This window comes from Raphanus sativus, chromosome 8 (genome assembly GCF_000801105.2).
Source record: "Raphanus sativus cultivar WK10039 chromosome 8, ASM80110v3, whole genome shotgun sequence".
NCBI classification, from domain to species: Eukaryota; Viridiplantae; Streptophyta; class Magnoliopsida; order Brassicales; family Brassicaceae; genus Raphanus; species Raphanus sativus.
Window position 1 is genome coordinate 20,229,826 of NC_079518.1, and position 23,359 is coordinate 20,253,184.

Below are 23,359 nucleotides of genomic sequence, written 5' to 3' on the forward strand. Positions count from 1 at the left end.
AGATTATAAATAATCAACAAACCAAAATTAAAAAGCAAAACATAAATCAATCGGATAGGACCGAGTAATGGGAACCGAATAACGAAGAGAATAAAACAATTACTGATTCTCAAATGATCTTTATCGAAACAATATTCCGTATAGTGGGCAAAATCTCTGCGAAGAAGAACAAACTAGAACCGAAAGTTTCAATTTTCCTCTCTCTTCCTAATCATACCCATGGGTGGTGGTGATACTCTCAAAGATGGTAGACTTCTCTTCTATATCTTTCTTTCTGGAACTGTTTTTTTTTTCTTTTCCTGGAACTGTTTTGCATGTTTTGTCTTTAACGGAAATGATTTAAAGTTGTTGCAGAGGAGGAGGCATCTTCTTTGTACCCTGACTTTTCACGGTCGTCTTCTTTCTGCTTCAGGTAATATTATTATCTGACGATGATCGTAATCAAAAAGTGATTCATTTCCTTTTTTTTTGTTGTAGTGATTGTTCAGGGGTTTCCGAAGAGACTCTTTCTGCTTATTTGAGAAAGAGAGAGAAAACTTACCAAGAGATTCTCCAAAGCCATGATTTGTTACGGGAGAGACTTGGCAAGAACAATCGGAAACTAAAAATCGCAAGACGCCAAATCTTGAGGTTTTATAACTATATTTATTTATTTTTGTTTCCAACTCGAGATCATGATTGATTCTTTTTTTTTTCTACTAATATTCGATCAATAAAGAGAGATTATTCAACTATTAGATTCTAAACTGTTTTAATATATTTTTTTTTTGATATCAGCTATACTCCTGGATCGTTTGCGGATGTCAATTTGAGCGATTACCATGTTCCAAAGACGACATCGATCCTCATAGTTGGTCCGAAAGGAGCCGGGAAGAGTGGTCTTGTTAATAAAATTACAAGAGTGATCCAAGACGACGAGTTTGCCCCAGCGAGAGCTCAAGAATCATGTACACATATATTTGGATCATCAATTTTCTGTTTTTAAAGATAAAGACGACGAGATTAGTGTTCTTGCTGCTCTTAATTTTTGCAGATGGCATGCCGTCTAATGGAGGCACATTCTTTGTTCAGGAATATATGTTCCCAAGAAGAGGTTCCGCTTCATTTTGCCTCTTCGACACGCGCGGGTTGAGCCAAATCTCGTCATCGGACAACACTGATATGATTGAGCAGTGGATTACAAAAGGTGTTCATCACGGCGAGCCTGTGATCTGGTCTTTTCTTGTTTTATTCTCTTTATTGGCTTTAATCAGCTTTTTCTTTTAGTTAACATAATGAGTTTGTAATTTTGGTCAGGACATCCGATGACTCGGATTTGAAGGATAGATTGATCCGAGATGGTTGTACAGGTTGTGACATTAGGAAAGTGAACTCCATTATATTTGTTGTTAACGCGGTTGAAATGATGGAGAGTGAATCGAGCTATGCTCATATTATCTCGTCTGCTTTTAACTGTCCTTTACTATCGTTTAAAGGTTGGTGGTCAGTCCTTTCTTTTTTTATAAACCTCAAGTTACAGAATGGTTTTTTCTTTTTCTTCTTTTTAAAATTTCAAAGAAGTCGAATTTCATTTCAGATGACAAGCCAGCCGTAGTTATTACTCATGGAGATATACTTTCAAGGGAGGAACGTGCCCGAGTTCAGGTTCTCGTTGGAGAACTTCTTGGTATCCCACCTGACAAACAGATTTTCGACATTCCAGGTCTATATTTTTTCTTTTGAGACAGCTACATATCTTATCGGTTAACTTATAGGAAGTGCAAAGGTGTTTGTATTACAGATAGCCGAGACGCAGCCACAGCGCTAGCAGTCTGCAACTTGCTACGTCATTGTCTTGAACAAGCTGATAAGAATCTTCGGTTTTTTCCCAAAAGGAACTTCACCATATCCAAGGTTTCTATTTCATCTTTAGTACTTGCCTCTTTTGATTTTAGAACTCATCATGATTGGTTTAATGATTGATTCATTGGTCTAGGGACTGATGACTGGTTAGGTGTTTTTTTGTTTGAAAAATAAAAAATAAAAATAAGACCACCTGTTGATTCATAGGTTTGGTGTTGCAGCTGTTTAATAATTTTACTTACCAAGAAAAGGATAAAGATGAATTTTTTATTCAGATAGGAAAAAATTAAATTGCATACTAACCATATGTATATGAGGGTATTGTTTGGTTTCTTTTTGTTTGTTTTGGATCTGTTTAACTGAACAGATGCAGGACCATCTAATTGTTAATATTTTTAGGTGGAAGGAGGCGGCAAAAACAAGACCAGGATGACTATGTTTTCAATTGCTCTGACTCTATTCCTAGCCTTAGTGATATTTTGTTTTAATCATGAACAAGGCGGACAAAACGTGGCGCATGAGGCTCGCCACGAACTTAATGTATTCCAAAGTCCACGGTTATACAACCTTACGCATGAGGTCCAGCCCAAACCTACCATCAGTGTTCAGAATTCTGAGTCTGAGTCCGAGGCTGTTCCTAATGGTGAGCCTAGCATTGATTGGCGTACAGCTCGAAGTACAGCTCGACGCTTGTGGTTCGATGAAGGGAAAGTGGCTAAGGCCGAGGCCGCGGCCGAACCTACCTTTGATTGGCGAACCACTCGACGCTTGTGGTACGTTGAGTGAAATGTATGCAAGCGCCATCAATATCTTGTATGTAAAAAATATATATAGTATATGGTTTGAAAACTAAACATAAAACACGATGTTTTGTAAACTGGACTGCATGAACTTTTAGGTAATTAATAAAGGATTTTTTTCGAGGAAGTTGTCATTTTAAATCTAGTATCTTTTAATTAAGGAAACAAAATAATTTGTCAAATTATATTATGCTTCTAAAATAAATAAAAAAGATTAAATAAATAAAAATAACAATAGTTTTAAAAAAATATTATTTTTAAAAAATATTTATTTAGAAGATTTAGAGTTTAGTGTTTAAGATTTATAGTTTAGAATTTATCCAAATGTTTATTGTTTTTCAAGGATTAGAATTTATCCAAGGGTTTAGGGTTTAGGATTAGAGTTTAGGGTTTATTTTTTGTTGACGACATGTTTAGTGTTTTTTCAAGGGTTTACCCCAGGGTTTAGGATTTAGGATTAGAGTTTAGGGTTTAATATTAGAGTTTAGGATTTAGTTGACAACATTAATTTTTTTAATTCGTTTTTATATACTATTTTATTTATTTTTAAATTTAATTTTAAAAAGATAATATAATTTGACAAGTTATTTGTTTCCTTAATTAAAAGATAAATCTAAAATGACAATTTTCTATTGGTTGGTGAACCTAAAGAATAACTCTTAATAAAGGGAAATATGCTAATTATAACTTCAGCAACTTTCATCTTTTTTTCTTGCTAAAATATTTTTAAAATTTAACAGGGCACTATAAGCCACTGAACAACTTTCATCTTGCTTTCTTAAATCTCAATTTTGATATGGTATACGTTTCAGTTTGAATTAAACTTTATTTCTAACAGTGTGAACCATTAAATTTATGCTGAAATTAACATTCATGAAATGATGCTGAGCAATGTTCTAAAAATCGCTAGACGGTAACTAAACATTTTACAGAGAACTAGCAACTAGGTGGATAATTCGGGGTTTGGGCGAGGCCTAGACGTTAGTAAGTTATTGATTTATTTTATATATTTATATGGTTTATTTATTTTTTTAAGTTTAATTATAAAATTATTGTAATAGTTTATCAAAATTAGATATACAAAACATAAGAAACTAGACAAATTTATAGATTTGTAATAATATTATTGACTAATTAAACATATTTAGATATATTTAGATCGATTTAAACCATTTTTACCGATTTAGAAGTGTTTAAACTAATTTAAATTGTATAAATCGATATAAATCAGATTTTTTAAAAATCGTTTCGGATAGAACCGAATTGAGGGTGTTCAAACCAGCACATGTTTTTATCAGCAGTCTGCAAGATGCAAAAGGCCAGCTTATTAGGGGTTCATATACACTACGTCATTGAAAGTGCTCAAATCAGCAGCTAGTCCAGAGCACCGTCAAACCAGATGCAAAATGCCAGCTTATTAGGTGTTAATATACACTCTTCATATAGCTTACTATACTTTGTAGAGATTATTAGCTTAGGTTTACTTAGGATTCAAGTTAGCTTTTGATCTAGGTTAAATTGAATATAATGACACAAGCAATTTAACGAGTTTCCGACTTCAAACTGGTACGTCTCGTAGGAGAACTCCTTCTCCCAAACTTCACTAGATCAAAGAGACTCTAACAATACCAAATCAATGTGCTAGATAGTTATTTACAAAGAACCAAATACTCCTACCTAGAGAATACCAACAAACCCTTAGATACAATAGACCTAAGCCTAAGTAATTAATCTTGTATTGTTGCTTGTTGCTTCTTGCTGTCCACCAGATTGATCAGATTCTTGTGCCGTAAACTTGTATGTTTCCTTATGCTTGCATAAAACCCTAATCAATCATACTTCACATATATATATATATATATATATCTCGTATGTGATCAGGTACCATAAGTTGGAGTGGGCCTGTGGTAACTTGGCCCAAGGATTGCTGCTGTCGCTGGTGGGATAGGTCTGAAGCCCAAAACTTCACAAATCTCCACCGTTTGGGACTGAAACCCATAAGTCCAACCCACTGCCTCTCTGCCGACAATCCCTTCCTCGTGTCTCTTTGTCCGAGAAGCGAAGAGATCAATCTCGATCTTTCACTCTCTCTCTAGTGATCAATGACTTAATTTATTTTATTGTAACAAGATACAAATGATCATAAAATTGTATTAATACAGATTTTTATTTAATAATTATTCGAATTAAATTATATATATATATATATATATACATATATTCAGCTAACCATTTAAAACAAGAAAATAAGATGCATCAATTTAGTCGTCCATTTGAAACCCTTCAAAACTATATGGAAGACTAATGTCAAAGTAATTCAATTTTGGAAACAATATAAAGCTAGCTGCTGGTTGTAAAACCATTAAATTAGTTCTCAGTGATGTTAAAGTAAAATATTTTAAAAATGTAATAAAAATTCACCTTATGACCACATTACGGTTTTTATAAGTATAAACATGGTGATAAAAAAATTAAACTCAAATCGATCAGGCTCATCATAAATTCAAAATGGATTTCGGTTCATAATTAAAATTAAAATGCCCAGCCCAACATAACTGTATTCATATTAAAAAACTAAACACATATACATATTTAATTTATCAATACTATATATTTTAATTTTTATTATGTAAATTCACCTTGTACAAAGCGCATGTCTTAACCTAGTTCAACAATTAAAATATAGAACAAAAAATACTAATAATTTATTAATGTACTACTTGCAGATTAAAAATGCATTGATCTTTTGTACTGAAACTAAAAGAGGAGAGAAGAAGGTTCAAGATGGTAGGGAGCCAATGGGATGACATCTTTTTCTTTTTTTTTTCCTTTAGTCTATTATTTATAAGTAAAATAATATTTTATTTCTTTAGATTAAAATTATGTTAAAACTTATTTATTCTCTAAAAATTTATTATCACATATGCATGCATTTACGTAAAATTTTATTTATTCTCTAAAATTATTTTAATAAATTTATGCATATACAGTGAAACAGTACTTTCATATTTGATAATTCATATTTTAACTGCATATAATTATAAATGTTAAAGGTTATTTTTTTGGTCAAAAAAGAAAAAAAGTTACATTTATAAAGGTTATTTATAATTACTTAATATCAATGAAATATCAAACATATTTTTTTGTTCTTTCATATAGCATTTTTAATATTTTGAAATTTTAAATGAAGATTTTGTTGATACAATAACATATATAAAATTTTACAATGTCAATTCTATAGTTGAACCAAATAGTATTTAAAAACCAAAAATCGAATAAAAAGAGTAAAACAAGAATACTCTTTTTAATTTTTGTAACTGTTCAGAATTTTTATATAATTTTAAATTTCACTATATTTATTAAAATGATAATATTTATTTTTATTTTTCTCAATATTTATGAATTATATAATAAGTTGTATTTTGTTAGATATTTTCATTAAAAATAAAATATTTACTTGAATACAATAATTTATTAAATTAGTTTGATCTGCATTTGTTTTGCTTGATCTACATTTCTGTTTGATCTGTTTGATCTTTATTACCCGTTTGAAGCAATATATTGATGCTCAATCTGATTCCTTCATTGAAGAAGTTTTCAATGTTGTGGCTCAGAACGAGAGGTAGAAGATGATACAACCTTGTTTGAAGAATGATAGTGTAAAATTTTAAGCTACATCTCCCTCTCAATGATTTGTTGATCAGTTTTTATACTCAGAATTTTTGGACAATATTGCTCCAAATTTCTATGCAGATACCCCTTTGCAGACGAGTTCGCCCTGATTGAGATGCCGAGACAATTCTCCTTTCCAAATATGAGAATGTACGATTAAACCAATGATCTAGACAACTATGTGGCCAATGTATGCTTACTAAATCTATGTATAAAGAACCCTAGACAGCTCAATTCTAATCGGGCCCGCCTTGCAATGGTACATCAGTTGTCCATCAAATCAATACATTCCTACGCAGCTCTAACCGACTAGTTCATAGAAAATTTACACGCACTAGAGACCAAGCTGAACTCTACATAGGTATATATCACGCTTCAATTAGGATAAGGTATCATATCCAGATGTAAAGCCTTGATAGCTATCTATACTTTCAATAGAGACAAGCTGCTCGATGCTGATATGTACATGGAGGTAATCAAGTATCAGTGCACAACCGTTGATGACGTCATATCCCAAACATGGGCATAAGTGGAGTGGGAGGAGGATTCATCATACCAGTCCAAGCATTTCCAGAAGCATGAATCCCAAAGCCCTGAAAAATGAGAAAAACAATAAAGGCGGCAAATCCTATCATAAACCATATAAAAAAGCAAGAGAAAAAATTTATGAGAGATACCACAATCTATTCATAAACAAAACCGAAGAATGATAGTATCAACATGATCAGACATCTCCAATCTCTCAATCTCAAATCGGAACTGTTCAAAGTTCTGAGGTAGATCGGCCCCTAAGTTAGTTGATCCCAAAAGATAAAAACACCAGAAGCATTCAATATTAATTGATGTGAATTCCCTAACAACCACTATCATAAAACAAAAGATTGTATTTAAAAGTCAAAGAATTACTAAAAAAAGATACTTCTAATAATTTATCTTCGACAAAGGTAAATAACTCTTCAACAATAAAGATAAGAATAATCAAGTAATTCTCACAAGGACTACTGTCATAAAATAAAAGATTGTATTTCACTGAAAATAGAAGTCAATGAATTATTAAAAAAAAAAGATACCTCTAAAAATTTATCTCCATCAAAAATAAAGAACTCTTCAACAATAAAGATAAGAACAATCAACTAGTAAGAATTACTCTTGTTTCACCACCACATTGGATAGAATAGTGAATTTAATATTTGGTGGCTCCGAGGGTAATGGCATTCCAAAAATATTTCTTAGTTTTATCTGGACTTTTAATAAGAATCTATGTTACAAGGTTATACCAAAGTCCAAATCTCTAATTATTGACTAATTTTCGATATTTATATTCATAGAAAAAATAGATATTTATATTCATAGCCAAAAAAAAGAAGATCGAAGGGAAATGGCATAGTCGGAACGCGCAAAAGTGGGAAGAGAAGCGAAAAATATATGAGAAGAAAAGAATCACACGTTCCAGCCCTGGATTCAACCTTTTCCAACCTCATGGGCTTTTATTTTAGCATTTATCTTCTATTTTTCTTTTGTTATTTCCTTCATTTATCTGTCCCTACATATACTAATAAACATTTAATATTTAGAAGAGTTTTGTCAAATATATTTAATTTTCCTTCATCTTCCTTCAGCGTTTACCAACCAAATAAAAAGAAGGCCAAAGGTGGTAGATGCATGAGCCTCAAACACCACCACAACTCAAAACTCATTAAACTCTTCTCCTTTTTTTCTTTTGTTTCTTCTCAAGAAGTATATCTAGAGCTATATTGTCAGTTACCACCCCTCTTTTAAAAGGTAATTCAATTGTTCTAGTCCTGAATTGTTCTCCTTTTCTGGCTCAAAATTTCCGTTTTCCTTAAGAAAAACTTCTCCTTTTTTACCCATTAACCAGTCTTTTTCCCTCAAGCTTTGATTTTGATGCAATGGATTTGCTTCTTATGAGTTTTCTTACAATGGGTACGTTTTAGTTTTGCGGTTGACTGTTTCTGCAAAGACTAATCCTGGGACATTGGCTCCTTGCGTTTGTTCTCTTCTGAGATTGGTGTCTTCTTGATGCGTTTTCTTTTCGCTGCGTCGTGTTACTATTTGTGAATCCATGAAAAAAGGTGGTGGCGGTGGTGGTGGTAGGTTTGGTTTCTCATTTAGGGGTTGACTTCATTTGGATAAAAAAGTCTTCGGTCATTATAATTCAATCAGGGCTAGCATTCTATTATTGATCCTTTTCTGAGTTTTGGATCTAAGTTATTAACTTTTTGCATTTGCATTTGTGTTAATTACTTGTTTTGTGTTCTTTCTTTGGATCTACCATTGTTTGAGCTGATTAGTGTTTCTTTTGTGATTTATAGCAGAGAAGTAAACAATTTCAAAAGTCAATATGGTGAGCTTAAGAAGGCGCAGGCTACTAGGACTTTGTTGTGGTAAAAACATGTTCTTGACTATTATGCTATATTGTCCAACATTAACATTGTGCAATGTTTACCAACTTTTTTTTTTTTTTAAATCGTTGTAGGACCAAATGGTTATGTGACACCGCTTCCTTTTCTAACTGCTGAAGAGATGATCACTGGGATTCCGAATCCTAATGGCGTAGCAGCTTATAGTCCCGTGCCTAAGGAGGAGGTAATAAGAAAACGAAGACTTTATGCTTTTGCTAATTGTATTTGAATGTGAAAGAGCATTTCTTTAAGTTAATCTCAACTTATAGGTCCAACTATTATAATGAAATTTTGATCTTTTCATTTGTGATCTATATGATCTGTAACACATGAATGAATCTGGTACGATCTCTCAGTTTTCATATAATCAAAATCTTGAAGTCATTAGTTTTGAGACCTTACTTGTTTTGGTTTTGGCAGAAAACGCCTATTGTAGAAGGGTCACGCTCCCAGAGGCAAAGAACTCCTTCAAAATATCTTATGCAATTCAGGTCTGATTCCTCAGCTATTTCACCGGATGATTATGGTTCCATCTCTCCTAAAATGGAGCAAGACGTGTGTGATTCAGGTCTGGTTTGTCAGAGTGAAACTTGTAATGAGTAAAGAATTGGCCAATTATTACACCCTTTTTCTTTATCTCCCATTTACAGACCAGCCGCTAAAACGAAGAAAGCGGCATAGAAGAAAGCAAGTAAAAAACCAAGAACCATGTTTGATGAGGGGAGTCTATTACAAGAACATGAAATGGCAAGCAGCCATTAAAGTTGAGAAGCGACAGATCCACTTGGGAACTTTCTCTTCTCAAGAAGAGGCTGCTCGTTTATACGATAGGTAAAGTAAATTTCTTTTTTATTTTTTTAAATCAGATTCTTTAATGTTTGATTCAACTATATATCATTTCCATTGACAACGGTTAACTCTATTAGGGCTGCTTTCATGTGTGGAAGGGAACCAAACTTTGAGCTCTCGGAAGAGGATAAACTAAAACTCAAACAACAAAGCTGGGAAGGGTTTTTGGCTTGCACACGCCGAAAAATTATTAACAAAAGTATGCTTTTTTTTTTGTTTTGCTACTAAAGCAACCATAATATATGTCTTCTCTCTGACCAACTTTTTACAGAACCTAAGAGAAGGATGGAGCAAGATGAACTGGAATAGGGGGGTGGGGTGTAAGTGATGATAAGGAGATCAATGGTAATTATGCACGCTGTTTACATGAAGAAAAAGAAGAACGAGATTCACAAAACGTGACTATTCTTGCAGACAGTTTTTTTTGGCAGTGGGTACAGAGACTCGAATACGAAGAAAATGTTAGATACATGAGGCTTAAGAGAAATATCAAACAAACAATAGATATTTTTTTTTTTTTGTAGTTATATTTATTCAGACATGATTTATGTAGCTTATAACTTACAGGTATGTTACTTGATATATTACAAAGATTTATTAAATTTGATTTTTATTATTACAAAAACATTGCATAGATGTAGCAGCCACAACACCGCTGCCAACAATTTGATTTTTATTATCACTCCCCAAAAAACATTGCATAGATGACATGATTTTTATTATCACCAAAACACTATGTTAGAGTAAGATATGTTGAACAGTCTATATCCAATGATGATCGGTTAGAAATTGGCAAGTGAAATAATGGATAATTACTCCAGAACATGCTACCAAATGTTTTGAGGCCTAACAAACAAAATCACCAAATGTGTAAGTTACACTGCTTTGCTCTTCGAATCGACCTCAGTCTTCTTCTTGTACCGAGCAACATACTTGTGATACTCCTCAAGCTCTTTCTCCAGCTTCTCTATGAACTCACTCGTATGTTCAAGCGACTGCTCATACCGATATTTCTCCAAAGCCTGCTCTTTCATCATCACTTCCATCAGAAGAAATAAAAGAAACACCAACATAAAAAAAGTAACTGTACCGACCTTATCTTTAGAGAGTGTATCAACAGGAGACAACACTTGCGGTCTGACATAGTTTTTCCCGCGGTACAAAACTATGGCGTTGTTAGGTTTAACATCGATCACAATCCCCTTGCTTAGCCTAGCGAGCTCTTCCGCATACTCATGAATCTGCCCCGGTCTGTTGCACGGCTTGCAAATAACTTTAACAGTCTCGTGCTTTTTCCAGTGGAGGTGCATGTTCAGCACCACACCTCCAAACACTCCTCGTCTTCCCACAAGCACAAAGTTCTTCCTCTTTTCGCCTGTGCGTTTTAGGTAATGCTGCTCTTCCTCCGTCAAAGTCTCCGGATCGTAGGCTTCTGCCGGCGACTTCGGGACGTCGTATTTCCTCAGTTTCTCAATCAACCATTCTTCTTTTCTCTTGGCCTGAAAGTTTTCAGATGTAATGAGAAGACGAGCAAACAAGGGAGAAAATGAAAAGAGATTGTAAGTAAACCACCTTTTCGAGCTTATATCGAATTCTAACTTCGGGATTTGGAGAATTCATCTTCTTTTTGGCCTTTAGACGGTAAAACCGTAACTCATTCACTTTAGCCTTTCTTGACGGTTTAGCTCGTTTCCATTTCTTCATAGGCACCACAGTTTTGTTGTCGTCAGGGACATTGTTGTTGAAAGAAAACCTCACCACATTATCATCAGTTCTTAGCTCTACCGTCGAATTACTCGTGTAACGTCGTCTGCTGTAGTCGAATACATTCTGATTTGAAGAAGCTGATTCATGTGGAACTTCTACGAAAGGTTTATGCACGGAGTAATTAGGGGACAGAAGGTGATGCAGGAAGAGTCCAGACCCCCTGCATAACATTGTCTGTAGTAAGAACACATACAAGGAAAGCAAAACACTTTCTAGATCAAGAAGAAATCAACACTTTACCATCTGGGATTTCTGAAAAATTGATTGGCGATTCCTTTCGCACAACCTAAAGCAAACATCATTAAGGACCAGTCCCGCTTCGATCGAGAAATAAGGAAGAGGGACTAAACTGGGCCTGGGCGAGAGAGAGCACGGGGAGAAGGCAATAATTTTGACGAGGGTTGGCTTCAACGGATTAGTTAGGACTTAAGATGATGGAAGTATTTCCGTTTCACATAACCGGTTGGTTTAACGTGTTCATTTATTTTGGTTTATTGTTTGCATCTCGCCATCTCCAATCAAATATTTGGATAAATGTATGAGATATTAGGCTTCATATACACCAAACAAACTAATATTTGCAAAATACCCTAGCACTAAATTTGACACTGTTGTTATTACTAGAATAATTCAAATTAGTTCAGTTATTACTAGAATAAGGCATAAAAATTTAAAATGATTAAATTATTTTTATGGTCTAAAATATCCTTATTAACAGTTGTGACCAAATGTGTATATTACGAAAATTTCATTTAAATTTTGGAAAAAATCATCGACGGCAGATTTATTTCACGAAAAATAAATCTATCCCGATATAAATCTATTCACTAAAACTATCGTTATATTTATATCTGCCATGTATTTGGTGGCATATTTTAAAGTCACGACAGATATTTTTGAGATGACTGATTTATCTGTCCAATTTAATGAGGCCACCAGATTTATTTGTTCTAGTCAGTCGCATGACGTAACAGATTTTCTTAAATTGTCAGCTTTTTCTCAGAATTGTTAGATTTTCAAGATCGATTTAAAATTAAGAACGACCGACTTTTAATGAGCAATAGATATAAATTTTTATGGCAGATATGTTATTTCGATTTTATTTTGCAGTCGACTTTTGTTTTCATTTGGTGGCAGACTTTTGAAATTGCCACCTTTGACGGTAGAATTTTAAATTAAATTATTATTAGTACATTGAGACACACTACTTGTACCAGATTTATCCACCCAAAATTTCTGGTTAAGTTCACATAGATATTGGTTTAGTGTAAACTGGTTCTGATTTAGATTAAATTTGGTTCTAATTAATTTTGAAATTAGGTTTAAATTAATTGATTTTTCGTTTTAACAATTTGAAAAATTGGTTTAAATTAGTCACTACATTGTTTTTTGAACATTGGTTTAAATTAGTCACTACATCACGTTTTTTTAATTCCACAACATGTCCTCTAAAGTGATGAATTCGATTTTGTTTGAGACGTTGGTCGTTACATTTCATTTAGTTTGGTGCTGCATTACGTTTAGTTGTTTACTAGACTTTTGTCATTGCTTAATAGACTTTTATCATTACGTTATAGTTCATTTGATTTGTGTGTTCATGTTAAACTTAGTTTGTGTTCTTCTAGAATTTGTAACGAGTCGAGCGCAACTGAAAGAGGCGAGCCAGAATTAACATAATGTAGCTAACCATCAACGTTAAACATCCAAAATACATCCATCCAAAAACAAGCAAAAACCAACGAAAATACATCCATCCGAAAAAGCAAAAACCAACCAAGTTACATCCATCCGAAAATAAGCAAAAACCCGAAAATAAGAAAAAACAATTCAAGTTACAAGCCACATCCCACTGTTCTTGCGTGTTATAGGGATCACAATTCAGCCCTCTAATATCTTCAAACTCATACAAAGAGAACTTTATTGGCTGGTCTTGTGCCAAAGACAAAACTTCATGACTGCTCTGGATCGCCAATTGATTCGCCAGAAAATAGTGAACATGTTTTGCAGACCAAGTAATAACAGAAAAATTAGAATTCAGTATCACAAAATAATAGAAGAAACTTAACAAATAAAACAAGAATAATCATACAACATAAATTTTACTGAGTTTTAAAATATTAATTGTCGAAGGTTTAAGGGAATTGGGGATTTAGGGTTTTCAAAATTAAGCAATCAGAAAAGTTTATCTATTTTTTTCAACCCATAGAAAAGTTCATCTACAAACAAAAGTTCATCTACAAACAAAGAAAAGACAAATCAAATTTTCAATTTAGAATTAGGGTTTTCAAATTTCAAACTTTCAATCAATCCAAGTATGATAACAACAGTTTCGATTACCTTTGATTTGGGCCTGACCGATTCAAGTAACACAGAATCGATGGTAGATGCGACCGATGGGGCTCCTCAAGAATCTCCGAGGTGAAGTTGATATAGGACGGAGGAGAAAGGAGATGACGCCGATTTACAGTGGAGAAGACGAAATTGAAGAACAAAGATCGGAGAAGGAGTTGTCGGACCTTCTTGGGGTTGCGTCGCTTTACAAAAGGTGAAGAAGAAGAAGTGTTCTGGGTTTTGTCGTAACCTAAAAGAAAATACAGATGTTTGTTTCTTCCTTTTTTATTTATTTCTTTTGATTTAAAATTCTATTTTATTATTAAATGGCATATTAAAGAGTAATTGCAAACATGTGGTTAATGCATCAAAGGTTGGGTTTTTGGTAAATTTGCCTATGACGAATATCAATCTAGTAATTGCAAAGTTATATGAATTATTTGAGTAATTACTAGAATGATTTGAGCTATTCCAAGTAATTTCTCATTTATTTATAATACATAATTACCTCTGTCCAAACTATCTCATTTCCCTTCTCTCTTGTGTCTTCCTATTATTCTCTGCCCAAAACAATTTTTTTTTCTCTCTTTGTTGTATTTCCGTAAGATCACTAAACACATTTTTTCCTATGAATCTACCAATGTTTATTCCATGTATTTTCAATTTTCAACGATCTGAATCAGTCACAGGTTCATATATTTCATTTATTATAGAGTATGAACTTAAAGAGTACTTTTCTTACTTTTTTTTTTACTTTTCTCACTTGAGTTTTTCTATCCAATCTCTCTATCTTTTTACTCAATCTCAACCATCATATGAGTGTTCTTAGCGATTCTGTTACAGATACATGTAAGATCTCTCCGATTTACGCACTGGTAAAAGTATATGGTTGTATTAATTGGTTGTATAATCAAGGAGGTGTTTCCCGACATTGATAAAACCTGAATTTAACATTTTTCAGTTAGGAGTGTTTGTAGTAGATATTCATTAAGTTAACTAGTAATTCTTTGATTAGATGCTACAAATCAAGTATTTACTAGTGAGTGTATGCATGTTTGGTTAGTTGTTTTTAAACCGATAGATGTCGATATTTTCACAAAATATATTATCATTAGTTGATAAATTTTTACTTAACTATTACAAAACATGTTGACAACCTTTTTAAATGGTTTGTAAAATGTTTAAAATAACTTGTATTTCTTGATGAATAGTTTGTTAGATGCTATGAAATAAGTTAGTAAGTTAACAAGTCATATAACAGTTTACATTAAAACTTCGTATTAAATTTTAAATAATATATTATTATTAGCTGATACATGTTTAGTTAACTGTTACAAAACATGTTATCGTCTTTTATATTGGTTGGTAAAATGGTTAAACTAGCTATCGTTAACAAATATATATTTTTCTTAGAAGTTACGCAATATGTTATCGTGTTAACTAAATCATTATCTCCTCAACTAATATAGTCTAGCGGTTAACAAATAGTGTAGCATATATAATGTAATATTGTGGTATATATGGTAAATAATATAGTAGATTTGATGTCATGGTTTTTCGTTTATATATATTTTCTATTAAACAAGTTATCAACTAACAATTTATATAACATGTAATGTTACAGGTTACTTTAAAATATTTTATTAACATACAAGTAATTTATTGAGTTTTTTCTCTTTTTATGTACAGTTTTTCTCTTTCCTCTTGACTAGTTGCAGTTTGAAGCCATAAAATCTTAGAACTAGCAATCCTTTTGGAAGGTTTGACTTTTTGAATCTAATATCCACTTGTTGGTACATCCAACATCGACATTATTGATGTTGTGATGATGAAGATATAGTTGTGAGAAAATAGAGTAGTTGGTGATTTGGAGATTGAAGAAGAAGATCAATTGATTTGAAAAAAATTTTAATTTTAGTAAATGTTGAGAAAAGTGATAAATGAGAGAGATGTGAGTTCGAGAAAGAAAGAGAAACAAGATGAAATTTTCGGGCAGGGATAAAACGGAAAAGAGACCCAAATATCTACTGTGGACATGAGTTTTTTTATGGTTTAGGGTAGTTTCCTAATTTCGGTGTGATTTAGGTATATTTACCTATTGTATCGGTTTCTTTCACTTTTTTTTATTTCATCCAAAAATTATATTAATACATATGAAATGCATTGTATACATATAAACCGTTAAAGAACACAACTCAAATGGGGTTTTGGGGTTTTAGACTTCCATGTCCTCGTATGCCCACGTCATCCATTACAGTTGACATGTGTCGATAGCTAACATGCGATTTCAGCATCACACCACCTACTTTTTGAACTATCCCCATGCTTTCTTCGGAGCCATTTTTAGATGCCCAATGCATAACCACTTCAGGACACACAAATAAATGTGAAAATTCGAAATAAAAAAAAGTGTGGATTTCACGATTCCAGCAATAACAATTCTTACATAACTATTTCACTACAAGAACATGGGCATAACGATTGAGAATTACAACTAAAATACTTTCGTTGTAATTTACGACAATTTTACAACACAATTATCAAAACTAACTATCGTGATAAAGTAGACATAAAGTTACAATGAACACGGTTCAATGTATGAAAGTAGTAAATTTACGACAAAATTACGACGATTTCTCTTTGTCGTCGTAATATATTACGACTAATATACATTGTAATCTTTGCATCTAATTAATGACTAAAGTATGAGCAATATTAGTGGTTAGTGAAATCGTGATAAGTGTTTATAGGTATGGTTGGTAAATATGGTTGTTAAGTAATAGTAAATTTCATGATGTAGTAAATTAGTTGCAACATTCTCACCTACCTCACTCAAAATTTCCCTATAGACATGCTCTCTTCTCTCTTTCTAAATATGCACAAAAGAAAAATAAGAGAAAAAATGTATCATGGTGGCAATATCTATGAGGTCCGGAGTTGGATATATGCACATAAAGATTATGTGGAGTTGTATTGAGAAATGAAATTTTCAATGGGGTAGAGATATTCATGTATCAGGCCGAATATACACCTCTCACGCAGGAAGCGAGTAAAATGTTTTGCCCCTGTCGTAAGTAAAAGAATATAAAGTTTGCCCATAGAGAAACAGTTTGGAAACATATAGTAAATAGAAGATTTACCCCACATTACTACATTTGGTTTCACCATGGAGATGGTGCATATAATAGGAATGAAGATAGTAATAATACTCACTTTGAAGATGGTGGTAGTAGAGAATAACCAAGTCATTTGCATCCTGAAAGTAGTACTTATCCTCAAGAGGATCATGTTGTAGAACATGATAGAATGTATGATATGGTTACATATGCATTTCATGAAACAACCTCAGTAGTTGCTGTAGAAGTAGAAAATGTAGAGGAACATAACTTTAATGCGAAAATATTCTATGAAATGCTAGACATAACTAATAAGCCAATTTATGAAGGTTGTAGAGAATGTCTTTTTAAATTATCATTAACAGCTATGATGATGAATATCAAAACTGATCATAACTTACGTGAAGTTTTTATGTATGCATTTGCTTAGTTGTTTAAAGAGTATTTTCCTGAAGATAATTTGTCTGCTGAATCTTATTATGAGATTTCATAAACTGGTTACCAGTCTCGGCCTATCTTCGGAGAATATAGATGTCTGTATAGACAACTGTATGATCTACTGGAGAAAAAATGTAAAGTTGTTAGAGTGTAAATTTTGCAAGAAGCTACAATATAAACCGCAAGGGCGTGAACGTAATAGGGTATCGTACCATCGGGCGTTGTACTAGCCTATTACAGATAGATAGAAGAGATTATATCAATCTCAAAAAACCATATCAGCGATGAATGGCATGGCGAAAATACTCAGAAAGAAGGCAACATCAGTCATCCCTCATATGTAAAAGTGTGGAAACACTTGAATTCAGTGCACCCTGGTTTTGCAAGTAACATTCACAATGTTTATCTTGGCATGTGCATTATGGCTTTAGTCCTTTTGGAATGTCTGTAAGACAACACTCGCTTTCGCCACTCATCCTGAGTATATTGATACATAGGCCTAAGCATTCGAAGCAGTTCTTGGATATTTTTCTACAGCCTTTGATAGAAGAATTGAAGGAGTTGTGGTTAACAAAGATGCATACATGAAATTGTTCAACGAGAAAGAACTTTACAACGCCATCAGTTCTTTGTGGACCATCAATGACTCCCGCATACGGGATGCTATAAGGTTGGAAAATCCATGGGAGACTACCTTGTCCTTATTGTATGGGAATAATAGACGCATTTCAGCTGAAGAATGGTAGGAAGACGTCTTGGTTTTATTGTCATGGAGATTTCTTCCCACTAACCATCTGTACCGAAGGAATAAGACACTGTTTCAGTCAAAAATGGTTGTACGGAGCACCACTCCACCATATTTATATGGAAAGGAAATCGAGAAGGATATTGGTTATTATGGTACTTTAGAAACAGTCCGCAAATGGGTTAATTGGCATAATCCCGCAAGTATGGCTGATGGTTATGGGCCATAACATAATTGGCACAAGAAGAGTATTTTTGGCAACTCCATACTGGAAATATCTACTTCTGTGATGCAAAATCTTGATGTGATGCATATAGAGAAGAACTTCTGTAAAACATCATCAATACATTGCTGAACTTCCCCGGAAGAAAAAAGATAACAAGAACTCAGTGTTGGACTTGCATGATTTATGTTCTAGGAGTGAGCTGCATCTTAAAAACAGTAGGCAAATTCCAATCTCTATTTTCAGATTGTAAGCAGAAGCGAAGACGGCGTTGTTCAAGTGGGTGACATCTGATGTGAAGTTTTCTGATGGGTACGTTTCATATCTATCAAGATGTGTAGAGCACATGCAAAATTTTCAGGGATGAAGAGTTATGACTGTCATGTGTTTATGCAACGACTACTACCATTTGCATTTGCGGAGTTGCTTCCAAATAATGTTCACCAAACATTTGCAGGTAACAAATTACTAATTACTTCTTGTTATAAATACAAAAATTATCTTACTAATTTCTTGTACATTAATATTTTCAGGCATTATAGTTTTTTCAGAGATCTTAGCACACATACCTTAACAAAAGATGTCATCAGATAACTTAATCAGAATATCTCTATCTTAATGTGCAATTTTGAGAAAATTTTTCCTCCATCATTTTTTACGTCATGGAACATCTAGTTATCCACCTTCCGTATAAGGCATTGCTTCGTGGACCTGTTCATAACGAATGGATGCATTTTTATGAGCGATCCATGAAATATTTGAAAGGGAAAACAAAAATCTTGCTAGGCTGGAAGGTTCAAAAGTGGCTGACAGTTTGACTGAAGAAACATCATACTTCACGTCGTACTACTTTGGTTCACAAATCCAGACACGGAAAATGGCTCCCAACAGAAATGATGATGGTGGTGTTATGCCGACATAAGTTGTACAAGGTGTTCCTGACATATTCTGTCAGATTGGAAGTCTAGGTGGGAAACTCAAAAAAATTTGGTGGTTGAGTATAGAAGACGCTCTTAGTGCCCACACATATATACTCATTAACTGCGAGGAGATGCAGTCATTTGAAAAGTAAATAATTAATTTAATTATAATTCTGTTATAAAATAATTTAATTATATACTGAGTTATTGATCTTTGGTAAAAACAGCAAGTATGTTGTCCAGGTTGAAGAAGTTATACCAAGAACATCAACAAATAATATGAACAGAAAGAAATAGCAGCACTTCATAAAGTTGTTAAAAACGCAGGTACAAGTGTGGATTATGATGATCCATTAAATTTAAATTAATTATAAATATATGTTAATGAAGTTATATATATAATTAGAGGTTGATTATAATGATCATTTCTATCATACGTGGTTTCACGAATTGATACAAGGTCCAGTCTCTAAGGTCACCATATCACTTAAGTATTTCACACGAGGCTACACTTTTCACATTTACGAGGATGAAACTCGGTGAGCAACGGTGAACTATGGAATATGTGTCAAAGGTGAAACAGATTTCTTTGGGATCTTAAAAGAAATCAACGAAGTGGAATTCCCTGATTTGGTGAAGATGAAATGTGTCATCTTTAAATGTGAGTGTTTCGACCCCATCATTAATAGAGGTGTTCGACATAACAAGTTTCGAGTTGTGGATATCAATGCTGCACGGAGGTACAAGAAATTTTAACCCTACATATTGACATCTCAAGCAGAGCAAGTTTTTTTTAGTTTATATCTGAGGATTTGACAATCTGGAATATATTGGTTAACCGCTATAAAAGTTACACTTCGAGACCGAGTAATCGGTGATGACCTGCCGCCTTTGCAAGAAGATGCCGTAAATGAAATGGATGTACCTGAACAACCTATCGATGAAATCTTACTTGTTGATCCGCAAAACCATATATATATGAATATCTTTTAGAAGATATAACATACGATGTCAATGAAGATGAATTTGAAGAAAATGATGATCCTAGTGATGAGTCGAGTGATGTTTCTGATGGCGAGTTAATTCCATTACGTTGTATTTCTTCATTATATGGTTATACTCATTGTTAAAAGATAAAAAAAAATTATGTTAAAACAAGTTATGAGACTTTGTAGTTTGGGGTTTAAGGTTTAGACGTGTAAAATGTATATAACTTAAGAAGTTTGGGGTTTAAAGTTTTAAATATATATAACTTAAGAAGTTTGGGGTTTGGAGTTTGAGGTTTCTCTTTAGGGTATAAACATGTATCGTCTCTATTTCGTCGTAAATCCAAAACGGGGGTCGTCCCTAATTCGACATATAAGCATATCGTCCCAAAATCGTCGTAATTTTCCTTCTAGATTACGATGATTTATAAAAATACGGGTCTTCCCTAATTCATAGTAACTTTACTTCTACATTACAACAACATCTACTTCTATAAATATGCACAACTTTCTCATTCAAAGATGCCCAAGAACAATAAAACTATAAAACATTTTAGAAAACTGAAGGGAGTGCACGGTCACCAGAACATTTCTTATTAACTCCGCGTAGCTTTTCTTCGGTTTAAGAAGTCGATAAAATTTAATGCGGGGGTTGATAAGCATGGTTCTGGTGACCGTGAGCACTTCCTTCAGTTTTCTTTTGGAAAAGCGACCCTACATCTACATTACAACGATTTCTAAAACGAGGGTCGTCTCAAAATCTTCGTAATGGAAAAAACACACATCATCTCAAAATCGTCGTAATGTCAAGAACGCATGTCGTCCCAACTTAGTAGTAAAGTTACTTCTACTTAACGACCAAACCTAATTTCTAAAAACGCACGTCGTCCCAAAATCGTCGTAATTTCCTTCTTCTTTACGACGAAATCAAATAACATATATATACTTGAAACCATCGCTCCGAAGCAGTTGCTCATTTATCTCTCTCTATCTCTCTCTCTACAGCCCCTACCTTCTCTCTAGGTACAATTTGCTTTTTTTTTTAGTTTTAGGTGGTTAGTTTAAGATTGAATTCGATTAGATTTGAGTTAGTTTAAGTTGTTAGTTTAGAATTAAAATAGATTAGGTCTGGGTTAGATTAAGTGGTTAGTTTAGATTGAATTAGATTAGTTTTTATTAATTTTGTTTGTTTCAAATAATAATTTCAATTTGTTTGTTTTTAAACAGATTTATCAATATGTATGCTCGTGGTAGAAAGATAATTAGGAACTGACCCACTTATGGGACTACATTCCTCGATGGGAAGGATGATCCACCAGCTTCTAGGTCTGGTACTGCAACTGACCAAGATTTTGTCCCTGAGAGCCAATCTTAGGAAAGATCACCGCAGACGATGTTTCAGCAGTCTATGCCTCCTCCTCCACTGTATGTGACTCCTTCACAACATCCACAACATCCTCTGCAGCCTCAGCCACATCTTCCAGATGTTGTCCTACCTTCTGCTTCTGTTCCTGGTGCTGCTGGAGCACCTGCTACTGCTCTGGGAGGTCTCCATCCCGATTTGATAGTGTCACCGGATGTTCCATATACTAGATTTACTGTCGAGGATCTGCTCCAAATGTCCGGTCGCGAAGGTTTACCCATCATCGTCCCCGATCGGCCACCAAACACTTATTGGTAATTTTTAATATATTTGTAATTATTTCATATTTATATATATTCATTTATATAATTAATTATATATCTAGTTTAATTTTTCGTCAAATTTTCAGGTTTAAAACGCATAATTTTCTTGGATGATCCGTTTCAGAGACCATCAAATCATACTTTCTTGAAGCACATCCGAATAGGAGTCTTACACCGGAATACATCCGGAGGACTTGGTTCAATTGTTTTGCGGTAAGTTTTAATTTCTAAATTTTATTTAGAATGCTTTATTTTCTAATTTATTTGTTACTGTTATTAATGTTTTTTTTTGCAGCAGAAGTGTAACTTGTCTATTTGCGTCAACGAGCAAGTGAAGAAGGCGTTAAACAATAAGGTGACGCTCTGTCTTAAGAACAATGTTACCTAATGGAAAGAGAAGTGGATGTATTAAAGGGATGCTGTAAAACCCACTTACGTCAGCGAGATGGTTTGGACAGGCCTGAAGACCTATTGGATTACGCCTCACAATATTTGCACGGTCAACAATTTCTCGGCTGCCTGATGAAGAAGGCAACTTACCATTACACCATACTTCCGGACAGATTCCACATGCCGGAGTCTCCCTAAAGATGGTAAGTGTTTTTAATTTCTTCATTTTTGAATAATTAAATTGTTTATTAATTAGAACATGCATAATTAATCTTAACTTTTGTTGTATAGGTGGAGGAGGAAGGAGAACCACCATCTCTTTCTCGACTTTACAAGAAGACGCACCAACATGCGGATGGAACGTCCGTGGATGCTCGGGCAGAAAGGATCCACAACGATGTGGAGGCTCGGGTCCAGGAGGTCCAGACCCAGTTCTCGCAACAAAATCGGATGGCACACCGGTTCAGTTGTCAAACGTCGAACATGACAAAAAATTTGAACATGTAATATATTTTTATATACATAAATTTTAATATGTTTTAATTTTATGATATATATTTACTAATATATAATCAAATACATTAATTAACTACAGGTTGTCCCGAAGAAAAGAGGACAAATGGTCAGGATCGGTTTTGTGAACGATGTTCCTAAGGCTAGAGCAGATCACAGTGCTGCAAGGGACGAAAATGCTCATCTCCGGGCCCGACACCATCATAGTGGAAAACATGACCCAAATTATGGCTATGGCGACGATGTTTGATCTTATTGCGGAGTCAAACCCAAAGCTTAAGAAGATGTGGCGGGAGATATGTCGACTATAAACCTGCCCAACCGCGGTTCAGAAGAGGAGGAAATAGAGTGACAGACCAAGCACCATAGTTCCGAGCTTCGCGACGACCTTAATCTGTAGTTTTTTTCTCGGTTTGTAGGAATAATATAATATTTTAATATATAAGATTTTTATTTTAAATTTTCGAAATTAAATCATTTTTTGATTTTTGTGAATTTTAAATTAAACCAAAAATAATATTTTTTAATTAATAATTAAAAATTAGTATCGACGTAAACTGGTCGTAAACATTACAACTAATATACAACGAACGTAATTGTAAAAAAGTCATAACTATTACGACAAGTTTATGTATGAGCGTCGATGTAAATTCGCGTA

The 23,359-nt window shown here is 33.7% G+C and overlaps 3 protein-coding genes across 9 annotated transcripts; 2 read left to right on the forward strand and 1 right to left on the reverse strand.

The window, feature by feature from the left end:
• The first annotated feature begins 48 nt into the window (after nt 1–48).
• Nucleotides 49–2,763, forward strand: LOC130499218 (uncharacterized). 3 transcript variants are annotated; one of them, XM_056993252.1, is made up of 9 exons: nt 49–247; nt 346–412; nt 478–630; nt 778–947; nt 1,034–1,214; nt 1,297–1,475; nt 1,577–1,702; nt 1,766–1,893; nt 2,242–2,763. In XM_056993252.1, the coding sequence occupies exons 1-9, from the start codon at nt 220–222 to the stop codon at nt 2,626–2,628; spliced, it is 1,419 nt and encodes a 472-aa protein (XP_056849232.1). In that variant the 5' UTR covers nt 49–219; the 3' UTR covers nt 2,629–2,763. The 3 variants fall into 3 exon arrangements, with proteins under 3 accessions (XP_056849232.1, XP_056849233.1, XP_056849234.1); XM_056993253.1 differs by having other exon boundaries at nt 355–412; XM_056993254.1 differs by having other exon boundaries at nt 50–247; nt 1,781–1,893.
• Nucleotides 2,764–7,916: 5,153 nt separating this feature from the next.
• Nucleotides 7,917–10,193, forward strand: LOC108823108 (ethylene-responsive transcription factor-like protein At4g13040). Of its 5 annotated transcripts, none has more exons than XM_056991550.1 (8): nt 7,917–8,096; nt 8,270–8,425; nt 8,648–8,719; nt 8,812–8,921; nt 9,158–9,305; nt 9,388–9,568; nt 9,664–9,785; nt 9,858–10,193. In XM_056991550.1, exons 3-8 carry the CDS (start codon nt 8,677–8,679, stop codon nt 9,893–9,895), a joined length of 642 nt encoding a protein of 213 aa, XP_056847530.1. In that variant the 5' UTR covers nt 7,917–8,096; nt 8,270–8,425; nt 8,648–8,676; the 3' UTR covers nt 9,896–10,193. The 5 variants fall into 5 exon arrangements, with proteins under 5 accessions (XP_056847530.1, XP_056847531.1, XP_018451857.2 ...); XM_056991551.1 differs by having other exon boundaries at nt 8,651–8,719; XM_018596355.2 differs by lacking the exon at nt 8,270–8,425.
• A 182-nt stretch (nt 10,194–10,375) lies between these two features.
• Nucleotides 10,376–11,768, reverse strand: LOC108823107 (uncharacterized CRM domain-containing protein At3g25440, chloroplastic). Its single transcript, XM_018596354.2, has 4 exons — nt 11,594–11,768; nt 11,159–11,513; nt 10,681–11,085; nt 10,376–10,608 (listed from the first exon to the last, which is right to left on the reverse strand). Exons 1-4 carry the CDS (start codon nt 11,653–11,655, stop codon nt 10,462–10,464), a joined length of 969 nt encoding a protein of 322 aa, XP_018451856.2. The 5' UTR covers nt 11,656–11,768; the 3' UTR covers nt 10,376–10,461.
• Nucleotides 11,769–23,359: the final 11,591 nt, after the last annotated feature.